The following is an 18,270-nucleotide window of genomic DNA, read 5'->3' as shown; positions in this document are numbered from 1 at the left end:
CCCTCTATAAATGCGACAGCCCCTCAATACTTCCAGGCAGTATCCGTGTTACCTCGCTAGATGTCTCCTGCAGTTCGAGACGAAACGTTAGGAAGCAGTTTTATACATGGGTAGCACTCATCTCACGCTAGGTGAGGAGAATCCTATGTCATAGTGACGTAACGCCACGTCATCGTGACGCAAATGACCTACATCTACTACATGAGTACGTATATCGATGTTCGCAGTTGTGCCGATAACGTCAAAGCTAAATGTAAATACATGTGTACAAACGAAGTGACAGGAGTTGTGTGGTATACTCATCCCAGATGTCTTGATTATTAAGCTGTAATCCCAACAATTTGGGATGTTATTGTGCGTTTTATGACTTATTAGTCATTTGATATCTTCCTCCGAATCACAGAAACCACAATACTTGCCGTCGTTACCGATGGCAAAGTATTTCAGGCTATCCTTTAGGATCTCCTCGAAAGCTTTCTCATCCCCTTTAGAGACCATGTTCAGAACGACGTTACAAGCTAGCAACACCGGACAAGAAGACAATAAAAACACACAAACAAATAACAATGCAGATTCAAGACGCACACAACAGTCGATATGTACAGAATGCACACGACAGTCGATAGGACAACTCGTGAAACTCACGATGACGTGTACCTATGTCACTATGACGTAGGGCTCTCCTCACCTAGCGTGAGATGAATTCTATCCATTATACATAGATCACGGCCTCGCTGCCCGGAAGTTTCAACTGAAGAAGACGACTTGCATGAAACCCTACATTCAACAATAAAAATCACAGTCGATCCGCGGTTGAATTATCATAGTTATTTACAACATTCAGCGAAGCTAACACTATTCATAGGGTCTAATATTTGCTTTCATAGTGTTCACGTCAAAATTTGGTTCTGATTGGGTTCAAAAAATATAAACTAGTGCATGAGGTTGCGTGTGTTTTCATCCGACATAAGGCTTACACGGTTCAAAACACACATGCCTACACGACACGATACTGGACGCCCACTAACTGTCACTTTTCAGATTAACTATCGATACCACTCTCGCCTCACAGTTTATATAACAGTTCTCCATATTAAATTTACGTTTGCACAGTGTATTTAGCAAAAACATTACATAGAAGCTCAAACATTGCTTGAAACTGAATTAATACAATTTTCATGTATCAATGTACATAAAGGAAAACGTAGTCATATTTCATACCATAGAACAAAACAAAAAACATTGTACACCATCACAGATATACGTACAACGTAGGTCAAGGAAAGGAAAAGAAAGAATTTATCACTCATACTTTTTTCCTGTTTGGACAATGTAGTATTTGTTGCTATTACTCCATGTAAATTAATAAATTCCTGATTTTCTCAGTTTCCGTGTAGGCTTTATGATGTCATGGACCAGTTTATTTCTTGAGTTGTTGTTGGTGGCGAAAGTGATCCTGATATCAATGTTTTCAAACAGCTTGGTTATTTCGTATGAGATGACTCCAAAACATGGTTCAAATGGCTCTAAGCACTATGGGACTTAACATCTGAGGTCATCAGTCACCTAGACTTAGAACTACTTAAACCTAACTAACCTAAGTACATCACACTCATTCATGCTCGAGGCAGGATTCGAACCTGTGACCGCAGCAGCAGCGAGGTTGCGGACTCAAGCATCTAGAACCGCGCGGCCACAGCGGCCGGCTCCAAAACATGGCTTTGTTGAATGCTTAGGTCTTTGTATGCTGTCGGCGCTAGCAAAGTATGTTTGTAAGATTTTGTTTTTAGTTATGCTTTGTAAGAGTATATCTACTTCGTGTTCATGATAGCCTTTGCTGTGTGCAATGAATGGTCACTATGGCTTCAAATTACTGTAAGAACCTCTTTGAATCTCTTAACAGCAATGTAATTTTTCTACAGTGTTTCCCTTGAGCTATGGCGCTAGTGACGAGCAGTTGGATGCTGGATGCAGTCTTGCTGTTGGTACCCCTACTTTGCTGGTACACGACGCGGAACTTCGGTTACTGGAAGAAGCTGGGAATCCCCTACATGCAGCCCATTCCCTTCGTCGGCAACATGGGCAGTGTGGTGATCGGTCAGAAGCACATGGGGGAACCAGTGCTGGAGTGCTACCGTAGAGCTGGTAACACCCCCTTTATGGGCATGTTCGCCTTCGACCAGCCGCTGCTGATGGTGAAGGACCCAGAACTTGTGGGCCGTATCATGTCCACAGACTTCTCTACCTTCTACGCCACCAATGCGAAATGCGATCCAGCTGCTGATCCGGTGCTTTACATGTCCTTGTTTGGACAACATGGGCAAGGGTGAGCACTATCTCATTCTCTACAGCAAGAATATGTGTATGCATTCACCGATAACAATTTGTAGCAACGCGAGGGAATCACAGGTCCATAAAGAACACGTTACCACATGACACTGACAGCGATAAGTTTGACACCGAGGTAATCAGATCAGTATGACACAAATGTTTTCTAAATCTGCAGTAAATTAGAATATAATCATCTACTCTGCTGGGAGAAAACTGTACACCTTGTTAGAGGTTTGCAATTCATTCCATATCTATTTTCGCAAGAGTGAATATGGACTATACGAAATAAAAACATTTACAGAATAACAGGGCAGCCCGGTCACCCATGGTGTAACTGTAGCATTAGTAATAAAAACGTGGTATGTCCCGGGTTCGAAAGCCGCCATCACTTAAATTCTGAATAACAGTCAGCACTAGCGACCCAACCGGTATAGCGAGTCATCCACAATCTGCCAATGGCCTTGTCAAAGAAGGCAGAGGAGTGGACAGAGGTTCAGGGCACTCTCTGGTCCTTGGGGCGGGATTGTGTCCCTAAAGGCATGAAGATGCAGAAGGCAATGGATACCACTGCAATATAGATACATAATGTGTATCCACAGGAAATGTGGCCTGCAATTGAAAAGGTGCTATGATGATCTCTCCATTGACACAGATTCCAGAATAGACCCCCATCCGGATTTCCGGGACGGGGCTGCCAAGAGGAAGGTGATCACTACAAACAGACTGAATAATCAAAGAAGGGATAACGTTCTACGAGTCGAGGCATGGATTCTTAGAAGCCTGAACGTGGTATAGAAACTATAAAACCTGAAAAGGAAAATGGAAAGGCTCAGTTTAGATACAGTGGAGGACAGTGAAGTGAAATGGAAAGAAGACAAGCTTTTCTGATCAGATGAGCATGAGGTACTATCAACAGAAGTAGAAAATGGTATAACAGGACCAGGATTCGTTATGAATGGGAAGGTAGAGCACAGAGAGTGTTACTATGAAAAGTTCGGTGACATTCTTGCTTTCATCAGAATCGACAGCGAACCAACACCTTCACCCAACGATGCTTCAGTTATACATACGGACGTTGCAAACGGAGGATGAAGAGACAGAAAAAGTATATGAGGATCTTAATAGGCAATTCAGTACGCAAAGGGAGATGAAACTCTAATAGTCATGGGGGACTAGAATACAGTTGTTGGTGAAAGGAGCAAAAGAAAGGGTTATGGGAGATTATGGACTCGGGACAAGGAATGAGAGAGGAGAAAGACTAATTGAGTTATGTAATAAATTTCGGCTAGTAACAGTAAACACTTTGTTCAAGAATCACAACAGGAGGAGGTATATGTAAGTCTGCAGGCTTTCGTGGCCGTTGTCACTGAAGTTAAAATCTTCTGGATTAGTAGGTGGCTTCATATTTTTTCTAAAATGATCGACGTTTCGACGCTTCTGCTGCGATCTTCCTCAGGATATTCTGGTGTTCACTACTGCCAGAACACAGCAGCAGTAGTGGACACCAGAAGATCCTGAGGAAGATCCCAGCAGAGGGATCGAAACATCGATCATTTTAGAAGAAATATGACGCGGCCTCATAACCCCGAAGATTTTAACTTCAGGAGGAGGTGTGCATGGGAAAGGTCAGGAGATATTGGAAGATTTCAGTTATATTACATCATGGGCAGTCAGAGATTCCGAAATCAGAGACTAGATTGTAAGGGTACCCAGAAGCAGATATAGCTCAGATCATAGTTTAATAGTGATGAAGACTAGGCTGAAGTTTAGGAGATATGTGAGAACGAACCAATATGGAAAGTAGTGGGATATGAAAGTAGTAAGGAATGAAGTTTTCTAAGGCTGTTGATACTGCTCTCAGTAGGTAGTACACTTGAAGAGGAATGGACATATTGAGAGAGAGAGCAGTCACAGAAGCTGCAAAGGAAAAATAGGTATAAACCAGGTAACTGCGAAGAAACAAAGGGTAACAGAAGATATGCTTCAACTGATCGATGGAAGACGTAAGTACAAAAGTATTTAAATCCAAGAGCACAGACACAAAAGTTGCTGAGAAATGAAGCAACTATTAATTCAGGATAGCTAAGACGAGACGTTTGCATGACAAATGTGAAGAAATCAAAAAAGGAATGATTGTCGGATGGACAGACTCAGCATGCAGAAACTTCGAAACAACATTTGGTGAAATTAAAGGCAACGGTGGTAACATTACAGGAATTCCACTAAGAGAAGAGAACGTATAGATGGAAAGAGTGCATATAAAGGGGAAAATTTGTCTGGTATGATAGAAGAAGGAACAGGAGTCGATTTAGAAGACATTGTGGATCCACTATTAGAAACCGAATCTGAAAGAGTTTTGGAAGACTTAAGATCAAATAAGGCAGAATGATGGAAAACATTTCACAGAATTTCCAAAACCATTCCGGGAAGTGGCAACAAAACATTCGCGTTGGTGTGAAGGTGAGGGTTGTAATAGCCGGTAAGTGCCAGAGTTATCCCACAGTTACCTTAAAGGCTCATGCATCCAAGATGAAGTTAAGAATAAATTACAGAAGAATAGAAAAGAAGATTGGGCATGTGTTAGATGACGATCAGCTTGGATTTAGGAAAGTTAAGGCACCAGAAAGGCAATTATGACATTATCCTGTTGATAAACGAAGCAAGACTAATGAAAAATCAAGACACTTTCATCGGATTTGTCGACCTGGAAAAAGCGTTCGGCAAATAGTGCTGGATGTTAGAAATTATGAAGAACATAGGGGTAAGCATTAGGGAGGGAAGTGTCATATGCAACATCTACAAGAGCCAAGAGGAAATAATAAGAGCAAGGGACCGAGAATGAAGTGCTCGGATTAAAAAGGGTGTATGTCAAGAGACGTAGTGTTTCGTTCCTACTGCTCAATACATACCTCGAAGAAGCAATGATGGAAATAACAGAAAGATTCAGAAGTGGAATTAAAATTCAAGGTGATCGGATGTCAATGATACGATTCGCTGATGACATTGCTATCGTCAGTGAAAGTGAAGAAAAATTACTTGATCAGCTGAATGCAATGAACAGTATAATGAGTACAGGATATGGAAAGAAAGTAAATCGAAGAAAAACAGAAGTATTTACAAGTAACAGAAATTTGAACAGCGAGAAACTTAACATGAGTATTGATGGTCACGAAGTAGATGAAGCTACGGAATTCTCCTACCTAGGCAGCAAAATAACCAATGACGAACGGAGCAAGGTGGACATCAAAAGCAGACTAGCACTTGGAAAAAGAGCATTCCTGGTCAAGAGAAGTACAAGTATACTAGTACTAAATATAGGCAAAAATTTGAGGAAGAAATTTCTGAGAACTTACGTTTGGAGCACAGCATTGTATGGTAGTGATGCATGAACTGTGAGAAACCCAGAACAGAAGAGAATCGAAGCATTGGAAATGTGTCGCTACATACGATTGTTGAAAATTAGGTGTACTGATATGGTAAAGAATGACGAGGTTCTGCGCAGAATCGGAGAGGAAAGGAATACACGGAAAACACTAGTAAGAAAGGGGGGACAGAATGGTAGAGAATAATATCCTTGATACTAGAGGGAGCCGAATAAGATGGAAATTGTAGAGGAAGACAGAGATTGGAATACAGCCTACAAATAATTGAGGACGTTAGGGAGAAGGAAACCGTGTTCTCAAATACCATGTTTCGACGCATGCTGCAAAGCCTGTACGTGACGCAGCCTCCATGGGCGGAAATGCAGGCGATCGTACAGATGGCGAGTACTGTTCTGGGATACGATATTCCACGTCTGCTCGACTTGCTCTGTATGGGGTGCTGGTTGACGAGTCACACAATTCACTTCATCACTTCGTATGTCATACGTGCCAGATTGGAGACAAGTTCGGAAATTGTGCTGGCCAGGGAAGTTCTGCACGTCGTTCAGACCATCTTGAGTTTCACAGGCAGGGTGTGGACGAGAAATACTCTGTCAGAGCAACACATCACCCTCCAATCACAAGAACGTAAAAGTGCGAATCTAATAACATTCTGCACGTACGGAGCTCTGGTTAGGGTCCTCTCCAGAAGCATGAAATATGTATGGGAGTAGTAGTTTATCCCAAACTGACCATGAGGTCTGGGGTGGGGCCGGTGTGTTTTGGATGAATGCACTCTATGGCAGAGCGCTCGCCATGTCTACGTCGTATCGCGGAAATGACGGTCAGTTGAGTGCAGGCAGAATCTGCTTTCATCGCTGAAGGCCATTCGCGCCATTTCATCTTCCAAGTGCTCCTCTGACGGCACCATTGGAGCCTTGCACGTCTATGCTATGGTGTGAGTGATTATGCGTTAGAAGTGTGCTCGCCCGTAGTCCCACTGCTAATAACCGTTTCGCAACAGTTCGTGTTGATACGTCTGGGCTCACAAGCCGTCTCTCGGTGCTGTGGTAGCTGTACGATACATCACGGCTGCCCTTGCAATACGACTATCTTGGCGGGCGTCTGTGCTGTGTTGACGAGCAGAACCTTGTCCACAGGTGCAGCATCGTTGCAAGAATTAAACAGCACGTCCAACTAGGGTGGCATTCTCTGAATGGCCATCCTGCTACTTAGAAGGCCACAATTTGATCCCTTTCAAACTCGCTCAGTTGGCAACACGAAGCACGAGTGGGTCTCCGTGGCACGGTTACCTGCTTGCTTCACATGTCTGCACCAAAGTGCGGGTTTTGGGTGTGAGTGTTCCCTATTAAAGTGTAGACACAGGTAGTGCACTGGTAGCTATGCTACTATTCTATCTGTTGCCGGTCGATGCTGAAACTATTATTAGGACATCTGCTAATCCGCAGGTGACATAGTCCATCATTGGAACAAAGTCAATGTCGTCTTTCCAGGTGTACTATTTTTTTACGGCTGTGTATATGAAATTAATTGCAGTCCCGTGCAGTTGATGGGCACCGGCCTGGAGATTCGTTTCCAGTTGTGTGCAATTCTGAATTTCCCCATAAAATATTGTCGACGAATAGCTGACACATACCGCTGCAAACTTTGCAGCTACTCTCTCAAGAATGCACCACACTTCTTGTCTCTCACGTTCTATGCACTCAAGTGCGTAAGGCTGTATTCCTCAGTTTGATGTCATAAAACACCTGCTTCTTAGGAATGGTCTAGCGGTTTCCGGAAAATTTTGTTTGTATTTTACTTGTATCGTCATTAGGTAGCGTAAATTATGTATCCAACTGATGATTCTCTCCCAGTGCTACAACAACCTTGTTTTCCGATTTTCATTTTTCCTTGCACGACACTGTACGCATGTATTAAATTTTGAAGCGCTATAATGAAGTCAGGATAAGGGAATAGGTGATTATTTTTACTATGATCGATAAAATTTCGGACGGATCCTCAGTAAGCAAAAGTGGAAGTGGTTTTTCACCCTCCACCAAAGACAGCAGCACTCCTGGGTTCCGTTAATGATGATCTGGTGCTTCAGAAGCCTGAGGTTTGCAAGATCCCCTAAGCATGCAGCCCGTTCATACATCAGACAGAAGACACGTACTGTCCACGAGAGATGCACAGAGCACCGCAGGTACACCCACCTCTTACAAACTAATAAATCTGCGGTTGCAGAGCACTGTATTGACACTGGTCACTCTATGGTGTACGATAACGTCGAAATTTTAGCCTCGACTTCGCCTGTCTGGGACTCAGTAGTGAAGGAAGCAACTGAAATTCGGTTGGCGACGAATTTAATTAATACAGATAGCGGCTTCAGCTTGGGAAAATCATGGAATCCGCCAATTTCTGTAATAAAATGACAAAGATGTCGAGATAGTGCAGGTCGATGATACATCAATATCACAGTGTGGATCGACTGTGCTGCCATGATCTATTTCCATGCGTATGCCATACCTCTTTGCCCCCGATTAACGTCTCTGGTGCCATTTGTATCTGTGGCTGCATGCGCAGTGGTGCAGTCTCCAGGTGTAAAAGGATGGAGCAAGTACTGGAGTGTTCTGCTCATCACCTGTCTCTGGCTCCCCACCTTGCACCCACACCCAAGGTAGTCGATGAGTACCGTCGCGCCATCTGGGATGCCTACTGGGAATCCATCGCTACCCAGGTCGAAAGCCACGCTCTTACCTATCACCATTCTGACGATATCGTCCACACCTCGTCCTTCCTTCAGACGGCTATTACTGACGTCTTTGAGGCCCATGTTCCCACTAGCTCCATCCACCCCCACCTTCCTACTCTCCCTCCTCCGGCTGTCCTCCTCCTCTGAGAATCCCTCCGCCTCTATCTCTCCTTCCTGCCCACTTGTGACAGGGATACACCAATGCCACTGGGAAATGCTGCAACTTGTATGGAACCCCATTACAGCAGAGAAACGACGGGACTGGTGCCAGCCTTGTACACGACTCAATGCCACCCTCCCTATAAACTCCAAGTACTGGTCAGCCTTCCATCGCCTTACTGGTTCCCATTCTGCACCCCATTACCCCCTTCTCCATAACGACTGCCCCTTACCGACAACCTCAGTAAGGCCAACCACTTCGCTTCCCACCTTTCTGAGGTCTTCTCCGTCCCTGATGATCCCCACTCGGATTATTCCCTTTTCCCCACCATAATGGAACGCACCGATACCTCGGTTGGATCATTTGCCCCCCACCCCCCCTCAAACATAAACACTTTCATCACAGTGCACGACATTAAACTTACTTTCCAGTCAAAATGCAACACTGACCCTGGTCATGACTGTATCACCTACCACCACCTCAGAAACGCCACATATCCTTCCTGACTGTCTATGCCAATTTATACAACGTAATCCTCTCTACTGGCTCCTACCCCGACCTGTGGAAGAGTTCCTGTATCCTCTTATTCATCAAACCCAACAAACCCCCTTCTGTCACCTTTTTCAATCGTCTCATCTGCCTCATCTAAGTCTATGAATCAGCTAGGTCTTTGAATAGATCCTTTCTTGTCATATCCATCATCACCTTCAACAACGCCAACTCTTCCCCCTTACCCAATGTGGCTTCTGACACTCCTTCTCCACCGAAGACCAACTCCTTAACTTCATCCACCTTCTCTCCCTGCAACTTAACTCCCGTTGCTCTGCCATTTTTGTTTCCCTCAACATCCAAAATCCCGACGACCACATATGGCATCTCGGTCTCCTCTGTAAACTCCAAACCTAGGCCCTGCTTATCAATTTTGTCCGACAGGTCGGTTCTTTGCTGGCACACCGTCCTTCCTATATCACCTGCCACAACACCAATTCCCATATCTATTAACCCACTGCTGGCATCCCCCAGGGCAATGTCCTCTCCCCTCTCCTCAATCTACTGTACATTGCAGATAGGCCCAAGCCACTGCACCTGTTCACCTCCTACAATATGCTGATAACACCACCTTCCTGGCTATCTATCCTAACCTTCAACGGTCCCAATGCGCCTTTCAACCCGACTTTGACCAGTTCACCATTTGATGTAACCAGTGGTTCCTTCATATCAACGCCTCCAAAACCCAGGCAATCATCATAGGCCAGAGCACTTGCTCATTCTGTCTCCATGCTTGTTACCTAAAAATTTATGGTCGTCCTATCTGGATTACCCCAATCCTCTGACACCTTGGCCTCACCCTTAACCGTCACCTTACCTGGAACCCTCATCTCCAGACCATCCAGCAGAAAGCCCATTCCTGCCTCTGCCTCCTGAAACTCGTGTCTAGCCAGATACGGGGATTGCATTCTTCCACCATCCTCCACACCTACAAATCCCTTATCTTATCCTCTGTTATGCCAGCATTACCTGGATTTCCTCCCTCCCCCCCCTGCTATTATAAGTCCCTCCAAATCCTAGAACATCACGCACTATGCCTCGGCTTCCATATCTGCCTTCCTTCCCCCACATGCCTCCTGTATGACCCTATCCCCTCCACTCACCCACTCCTTTTCCTCCAACATCTCCACATCAGTTACACGGTCCACAGGTTTGATCCCACCAACCCCCTGGTTTCCTCCTACCTCTCCATGCCCCACCTGTTGATGTACCTCTATCACTGTATTCCTCCATATCTCCACCTCCATACCCTCCATCTCCTTCATCAGGGCAATTTCCAGCATCTCCTTCTTCTGGATGTTGAACTTCGCTGTGACATCTACCATTCCTACCAATAGTAGCCTGGCCTTGTTTCCTTCTCCTTCCAGGGCACCCCACTGCCTGTCCCCTCCTTCTCCTGGAGCGGATTTTCCTCCTTCACCCCCCCTCACTCGTCCCTGCACCCCCTCCTCAGCTATTTTCATCTCCCATCCCTCCCCTCCCCTGTTCCCTTCTGCTCGCCCCCACCTCATCCCCCTTTCTTTCCCCTCCTCCTCGCCTCCTTTTCCCTTCTCCCTTGTCCCCCACCCCTGGCAGATACTCCCATGTTTTTATTCATCATCAAGTGTGCTGCATTACTGTTGTTGTCGGTGTTATTATACAGTGTCATCAAGTGTTATTGTTTTAACTGTGTGCTCGACCTGTATATAGTCTATGATTGTTCCATGTTACGCCATCCTTCACGTGGCTGTTTTAGTTGTTCTTCGACTTTTTATGCTCTGGCCTTACTTTGCCTGGTGCCTTTCAATCCTTACAGTGTGGTTTTTTTTGTATAAAATACTTTTTTAGACTTTTACCTCCGTTTCACAGTCGCCGCTTTTTGTATGTGTGCTCTCCTATCTTACACCCTTCTTTTCTATGTTTCGCCATGTTTTCTTCTTTGTATTGTTTTAAATGTCATCCTGTCTACTTGTAATGTCTTTCAGCTGAAGAGCAGCACCTGTGCTGCTGCCAGCTCACCCCAGATGGGGAACTGAAGATAGAATATAGGGAAAAAAAGCTCGATCGTCAGTCACCTCGGCTCATTCAGAAAAATGGCTGAACGGTATTCAACAGAAAAATTAGAAGAGGAAGTCGAATTCATGCGGTTGCACGCCCTAAATCTTATGGATCAGTTTTTGTGCCGCGAAAATATAGATATTTTTACTATTCTTGCCTCTAGCTTCTTCATATTTTAATTGGCAGAAGACGGGAAGGCCCATGGAATCTGCGTTCCGGCACCGTTAAACCTGAAGTACAGTTTAAAATAGCAGCAGTCACAGAATTACATATGGATTTTTGTGAGAACTCTAATTTTTATTGTAGCATTATAACCATACGTCAATGATAGTACAGTGCTTGTTATGCGAACCAGTTGAATATTTGTCGGCCACTCTTAACTTCACGGGTACTTTACCAAAGAAACACTCAGTGCAGTTATGAATCTGGCTTAAAATGTGACTGAAACAATTTAGAAATGGTTCTAATTTCCTTGTTCCGCCTAAACCTTTCTGAATTTCACTTAGCAGTTAGGTGGAAACTTGAAGCCCAGTTCTGGTTACGGTATTCCAAATTTGGCGCTCGTTTGCCTCAGTTTCATCCGTCTGGGATGTGGGTGAAAAAATGAGACGCTCTTTTTCCTCTTGGATAGACAATCAATGCTGCAAACCCCTTTCACGCTTCAACGCTTGCTATGGCAATACTATAAATGGTTGACAACTCTTTTCTTTATACTTCGCACCACTCTCTGAGGGCAGTAATTAAATGGTACTGACGTAGAACAATGCTTAAGTGCTTAAGGGAATGTTATCTCTCATCAGTACTGCTCTCATTGGTGAATCGCTCTTACTGGATTGTATTGGATACCTGTACAGTCTTATTCATTGTTGTCTCCGGCGTGTGCCTTCCTCACGACATAATAGGTCGATTCCAACTCGGTCAGCGCAAATGGTGCGTATCATTGTACATTACCTCGTTTTACGGATCTTTGTACATATACTATCAGCAGGTTTTACTAGTGGATGTCAGCACACGTTTCTTTACATACTCTAATAAATAATTAGTTTATTATTATTATTATTATATTTGAAGTAATTCCAGAATCATCTATCGAGTTTACTGTGATCGTAGCGTACACAGGGCCAGAACATTTTCGTTAACTCATTATCAAGTTTTGGGACTTACGATTTTTCACATTAATTAAAGACGTTGTAAGTTGCTCTGCCTAGTGGTCCACAGCAGTTTCGTGGTTCTTCGATCGAAAGTGTAAAAAAAAAAAAATTATTTGTTACAGGTGGAAGAAACTACGCACGCTGCTTTCTCCTGCTTTTTCTTCTGTTAAAATGAAGCTCATGTTTCACCTCGTTAACGAAGTCGGACAGAATTTGGCACGTCAGCTTGAGGCCGCTGTTTCTGAAGGTACTGTGCCATTCCGATGACAGTTAAATAATTGAAAGGATGAGTCTGAAAGAAAAATCTGATGATGTACTCGTTCACGTAATTGCTACTTCGGAATTTAGAAAAGCAATTAGTTAGGTTTTTACAGAATTTTATAAAAATAAGTCTGTGGTACAAATGTTGATGAACAGTCAAAATAAATAAATAATAAATAAAAAATAGAAACTGTAAATGAAAACGAAACGTGGTAATACTCTCATCGGTTTGACTATTTTATAATGTACATATTGATTTCATTTAGTCATATGTCGATAAATGGCACAACTGAATCATTCGCAGGAAATACGAGGTGTCTTCAAAAACTTCCGCAACATTGTCCACAAATTTTTTCACTCTTACCTTTTACTTGTTCTGCATGGTATCCTTCGAAATACTCTCCTCCGCATTTGACACTATGCTCCTAAAGCCGTTTTCACTTACGGAACCAGTCTAGGTACGCCGCTTGCTGGATCGCTCGAAACTCCGTCTGCGAATTTTGTTTTATCTCGTCTATCGTTGCGAATCTTCGTGCTCTTAACGGGGTTTTCAACTGGTCTAGACACTACGAAGTATGAGGCAGCACAGTAATTTCATTTTTTGTCGAATAGTCACGCACCAACACGGATGTATGTGCTGGGGCGTTATGTGATGAAAGAGCCATGAACTTGTCTCGCCACATTTCAAGCAGTTTCCTTCTCACATTTTCTTACAGGCGTCGCAACACGTCCCAGCAGTACTATCAGATGGATGGTTCAGATGGCTCTGAGCACTATGGGACTTAACAGCTGAGGTCATCGGTACCCTAGAACTTAGACCTACTTAAACCTAACCTACCTAAGGACATCACACACATCCATGCCCGAGGCAGGATTCGAACCTGCGACCGTAGCAGCAGTACCATCGATTAACAGTTTATCCCTGTGGCTCGAATTCATGATGAACTAATCCTTCAAAGTCAAAGAAAACTGTCAGAAGGGCTTTGACATTTGACCAGACCTGACGAGCTTTTTTTTGATCTTGCAGAACCTTTCCCGACCCATTGTGAAGACCGAACCTTGCTATTAACGTAATAATCCACGTCCAATCACCAATCATGATTGTCTTCAAGAACATTTCGTTATTTGTGGGATCCAAAATCTCTTGACAGACTGCGACGCCAAGGTCTTTCTGTTCATGATTCATAAGCTGTGGGACGAACTTGGTAGCATCACGATGCATTCCAAGATGCTGTGTTGGGATTTCATGACATTTTCCAACCAAAATGTTACATTCTTCGGCAATCTCTCGGACAGTCAGTCCACAATTTCGATGACGTTCCTGACAAGAGCGTCGACAGTAGCCGTCCAAGGGCGTCCTGAACGAGGATCTACATCTACATCTACATGATTACTCTGCAATTCACATTTAAGTGCTTGGCAGAGGGTTCATCGAGCCACAATCATACTATCTCCCTACCATTCCACTCCCGAAGAGCGCACGGGAAAAACGAACACCTAAACCTTTCTGTTCGAGCTCTGATTTCTCTTATTTTATTTTGATGATCATTCTTACTTATATCGGTTGGGTTCAACAAAATATTTTCGCATTCGGAAGAGAAAGTTGGTGACTGAAATTTCGTAAAAAGATCTCGCCATGACGAAAAACGTCTTTGCTTTAATGACTTCCATCCCAACTCGCGTATCATATCTGCCACACTATCTCCCCTTTTACGTGATAACACAAAACGAGGTGCCCTTTCTTGCACCCTTTCGATGTCCTCAGTCAATCCCACCTGGTAAGGATCCCACACCGCGCAGCAATATTCTAACAGAGGACGAACGAGTGTAGTGTAAGCTGTCTGTTTAGTTGACTTGTTGCATCTTCTAAGTGTCCTGCCAAAGAAACGCAACCTTTGGCTCGCCTTCTCCACAATATTATGTGGTCTTTCCAACTGAATTTGTTCGTAATTTTTACACGCAGGTACTTAGTTGAATTGACAGCCTTGAGAATTGTACTATTTATCGAGTAATCGAATTCCAACGGATTTCTTTTGGAACTCATGTGGATCACCTCACACTTTTCGTATTTAGCGTCAACTGCCACCTGCCACCTGCCACACCATACAGCAATCTTTTCTAAATCGCTTTGCAACTGATTCTGGTCTTCGGATGACCTTACTAGACGGTAAATTACAGTATCAGCTGCGAACAACCTAAGAGAACTGCTCAGATTGTCATCCAGGTCATTTATATAGATCAGGAACAGCAGAGGTCCCAGGACGCTTCCCTGAGGAACACCTGATATCACTTCAATTTTACTCGATGATTTGCCGTCTATTACTACTAACTGCGACCTTCCTGACAGGAAATCACGGATCCAGTCGCACAACTGAGACGATACCCCATAGGCCCGCAGCTTGATTAGAAGTCGCTTGTGAGGAACGGTGTCAAAAGCTTTCCGGAAATCTAGAAATACGGAATCAACTTGAGATCCCCTGTCAATAGCGGCCATTACTTCGTGCGAATAAAGAGCTATCTGCGTTGCACAAGAACGATGTTTTTTGAAACCATGCTGATTACGTATCAATAGATCGTTCCCTTCGAGGTGATTCATAATGTTTCAATACAATATATGCTCCAAAACCCTACTGCAAACCGACGTCAATGATGTAGGTCTGTAGTTCGATGGATTCCTCCTACTACCCTTCTTAAACACTGGTGCGACCTGCGCTATTTTCCAATCTGTCGGTACAGATCTATTGGTGAGCGAGCGGTTGTATATGATTGCTACGTAGGGAGCTATTATATCAGCGTAATCTGAAAGGAATCTAATCGAAATACGATCTGGATCTGAAGACTTGCTCGTATCAAGCGATTTGAGTTGCTTCGCAACCCCTAAGGTATCTACTTCTAAGAAACTGTTGCTAGCAGCTGTTCGTGTTTCAAATTCTGGAATATTCCATTCGTCATCCCTGGTGAAGGAATTTTGGAAAAGTGCGTTCAATAACTCCGCTTTAGCGGCTCAGTCGTCGGTAACAGTACCATCGGCACTGCGCAGCGAAGGTATTGACTGCGTCTTGCCACTTGTGTACTTTACATTCGACCAGAATTTCTTCGGATTTGCTACCAAATTTCGAGACAATGTTTCGTTGTGGAACCTATTAAAGGCATCTCGCATTGAAGTCCGTGCCAAATTTCGCGCGTCTGTAAATTTAACCAATCTTCGGGATTTCGCGTTCTTCTTAACTTCGCATGCTTTTTCCGTTACCTCTGCAACAGTGTTCGGACCTGTTTTGTGTACCATGGGGGGTCAGTTCCATCTCTTACCAATTTATTAGGTATGAATCTCTCAATTGCTGTTGCTACTATATCTTTGAATTTGAACCACATCTCGTCTACATTTACATAGTCAGTTCGGAAGGAATGGAGATTGTCTCTTAGGAAGGCTTCTAGTGACACTTTATCTGCTTTTTTAAATAAAATTATTTTGCGTATGTTTCTGGTGGATTTGGAAGAAACGATATTGAGCTTAGCTACAAGAACCTTGTGATCACTAATCCCTGTATCAGTCATGATGCTCTCTATTAGCTCTGGATTGTTTGTGGCTAAGAGGGCAAGTGTGTTTTTGCAACCATTCCGTCTGTCCATCTTTAAACCGTGTGAAGCATTCGCAACAACTAGTATGGCTTAAGCACTCATCACCGTGGGCTTCCTGCATCATTTGGTGAGGCTCTGTAAAAGTTTTCTTGAATTTTACGCAAAATTTAATGTACATAGGTTGCTGCTGTCTAACTCGCAAACTGTGCGATACGACGTTCTACTCATTGTAGCACTGAACAATAACTACCATACACACAGCAACGAAACTCTCAACTGTTACATGTTAACCACAGGCGTGTGCAGGGATGTCAACCGCATTCCGCTCCGATACATCATTGGCACGAAATTACGAACGTTCCGGAATTTTTTGAACAGACGCTTTACAGTACATTTCACAGTTCCTAGCGCAGCGATCTTGAAGTTTTACAGGGTACTTTCTACACAGAATTCTGATGAGTAATCCACGTTCGGAAATGTACCGTTTGGATGCAAAATAACTCTGAAGATATGATCACTTTCAAATCTCCTGCTTCACGGTAGGTACGCAGCGGAACAATAGGCCATGACACGGGCAATGTTTCGTGTACACACCATCGGGTTCTCTGATACCTGACGAAGGACGTCCTCTGCAATGTAGAGAGTGCGGCGCGTGGGTGGAGTACCACAGTCAGTTCCACCTAGGTCCGAACGTACCAGTCTCTCGCAGCCGTGGTTGGAGTCTGACGAAAATGGTGTTGGTGATGTTATAATTACAACACGGTTTGAAGGCAGCGCTCCCTTCTCAGTTCGTGTGCGCACTATGAAGCCGGTGTTTGGAAATGCCCCTATATTCAAATTTATTTTATATCTAAACGCTGCATTTCTGGACACCGCTTTCTGATATGGTAGGAGCTATGAAGGAGTGGTAAGGTGCCGGGCAAAGATTAATTGAGAAATTCTACAACACAAATTTATTGATAAACAATTCTTACTCAACACTTATTAAAAACACATTGCCATAACTATTTTCTTTTTCTTTTAAAGGGTAACCATTACAATGTTTACTCTTCATTAATTATATTTACACTGATAAGGTGTCAAGGTTGAAACACCGGTGATACGATAGTGTGAAAGTTGAGCCCAAAATAATTACAATATCAATTAAAAATTTAACCTCTAGCTCGATAACTGCTTGTGATAGGAAGTTTAAAATCCCCATTGCTACCTTAAACATGCATTTAGTAACCCTTAAACAAATTTATAATAAGAAACTGACAGCAATTCAAACCAAACAAATATTCAGATAAATCAGTTTTAGCAAACGCACTTGAAATACACAGCAACAGATTACAGAGGGACCTCCGTATCACCTTCTGTACGCACCAGTTTTTCTCGGGCCAAAACTTAAAATTTACCATTTACTGTACACGAGTACAGAACAATATCAAAACAGGTTTACGAGCAAAACTCCTTCAGATGAACGTCAAATTAACAGAAGTGAACTGTGCAATTGCAATAGGTAATTCCTTAACACAACAACAAATTTATCCGCTGCTACCTCAGCGCGTTTACAGAGGTGTAATATTGCTATCTTATTTCATTTCACACTTCAATCTTGCGCTCACTTCCTAACAATTAGTTACACACTTCATTAAATTGACACGATAAGACCTGAATCATAAATCAGTTACCACTGGCCCTACACATGCGTACAAAATAATGGTTCAAATGGCTCTGAGCACTATGGGACTTAACATCTGAGGTCATCAGTCCCCTAGAACTTAGAACTACATAAACCTAACTAACCTAAGGACATCACACACATCCATGCCCGCGGATGGATTCGAAACTGCGACCGTAGCAGTCGCGCGGTTCCGGACTGAAGCGCCTAGAACCGCACGGCCAAAATAATGGTGCCCACAAGGGCAAACTAAATGACAGTCTTGCAACACGAACAGTTAAAACAAACAAATGACCAGTCACGATATAATGGAACTAATGGCGTCCCCAAGGGTCGACTCAATTACAGTTTTCTAAGACGAACAACTAAAGCACGCAGATGGCCAAGTGCTCAATAATGAAGTTACCCGACTTCGCGTGGAG

At 43.5% G+C, this 18,270-nt stretch overlaps 1 protein-coding gene across 1 annotated transcript in view; it reads left to right on the top strand.

The window, feature by feature from the left end:
- The first annotated feature begins 1,929 nt into the window (after positions 1-1,929).
- LOC124711961 (cytochrome P450 6j1-like) overlaps positions 1,930-18,270 on the top strand; it is a 94,702-nt gene continuing 78,361 nt past the window's right edge. The window contains exons 1-2 of the mRNA XM_047242243.1: positions 1,930-2,326; positions 12,468-12,592. Of these exons, the coding sequence (XP_047098199.1) occupies positions 1,938-2,326; positions 12,468-12,592 (514 nt within the window). The 5' untranslated portion in view covers positions 1,930-1,937. The remainder of the gene's footprint in view (positions 2,327-12,467; positions 12,593-18,270) is intronic.

The sequence above is a fragment of the Schistocerca piceifrons genome, chromosome 8 (genome assembly GCF_021461385.2).
Source record: "Schistocerca piceifrons isolate TAMUIC-IGC-003096 chromosome 8, iqSchPice1.1, whole genome shotgun sequence".
Taxonomy (NCBI): domain Eukaryota; kingdom Metazoa; phylum Arthropoda; class Insecta; order Orthoptera; family Acrididae; genus Schistocerca; species Schistocerca piceifrons.
Note: the sequence above shows the minus strand (reverse complement) of the source record. Positions and strands in the feature narration are given on the sequence as shown.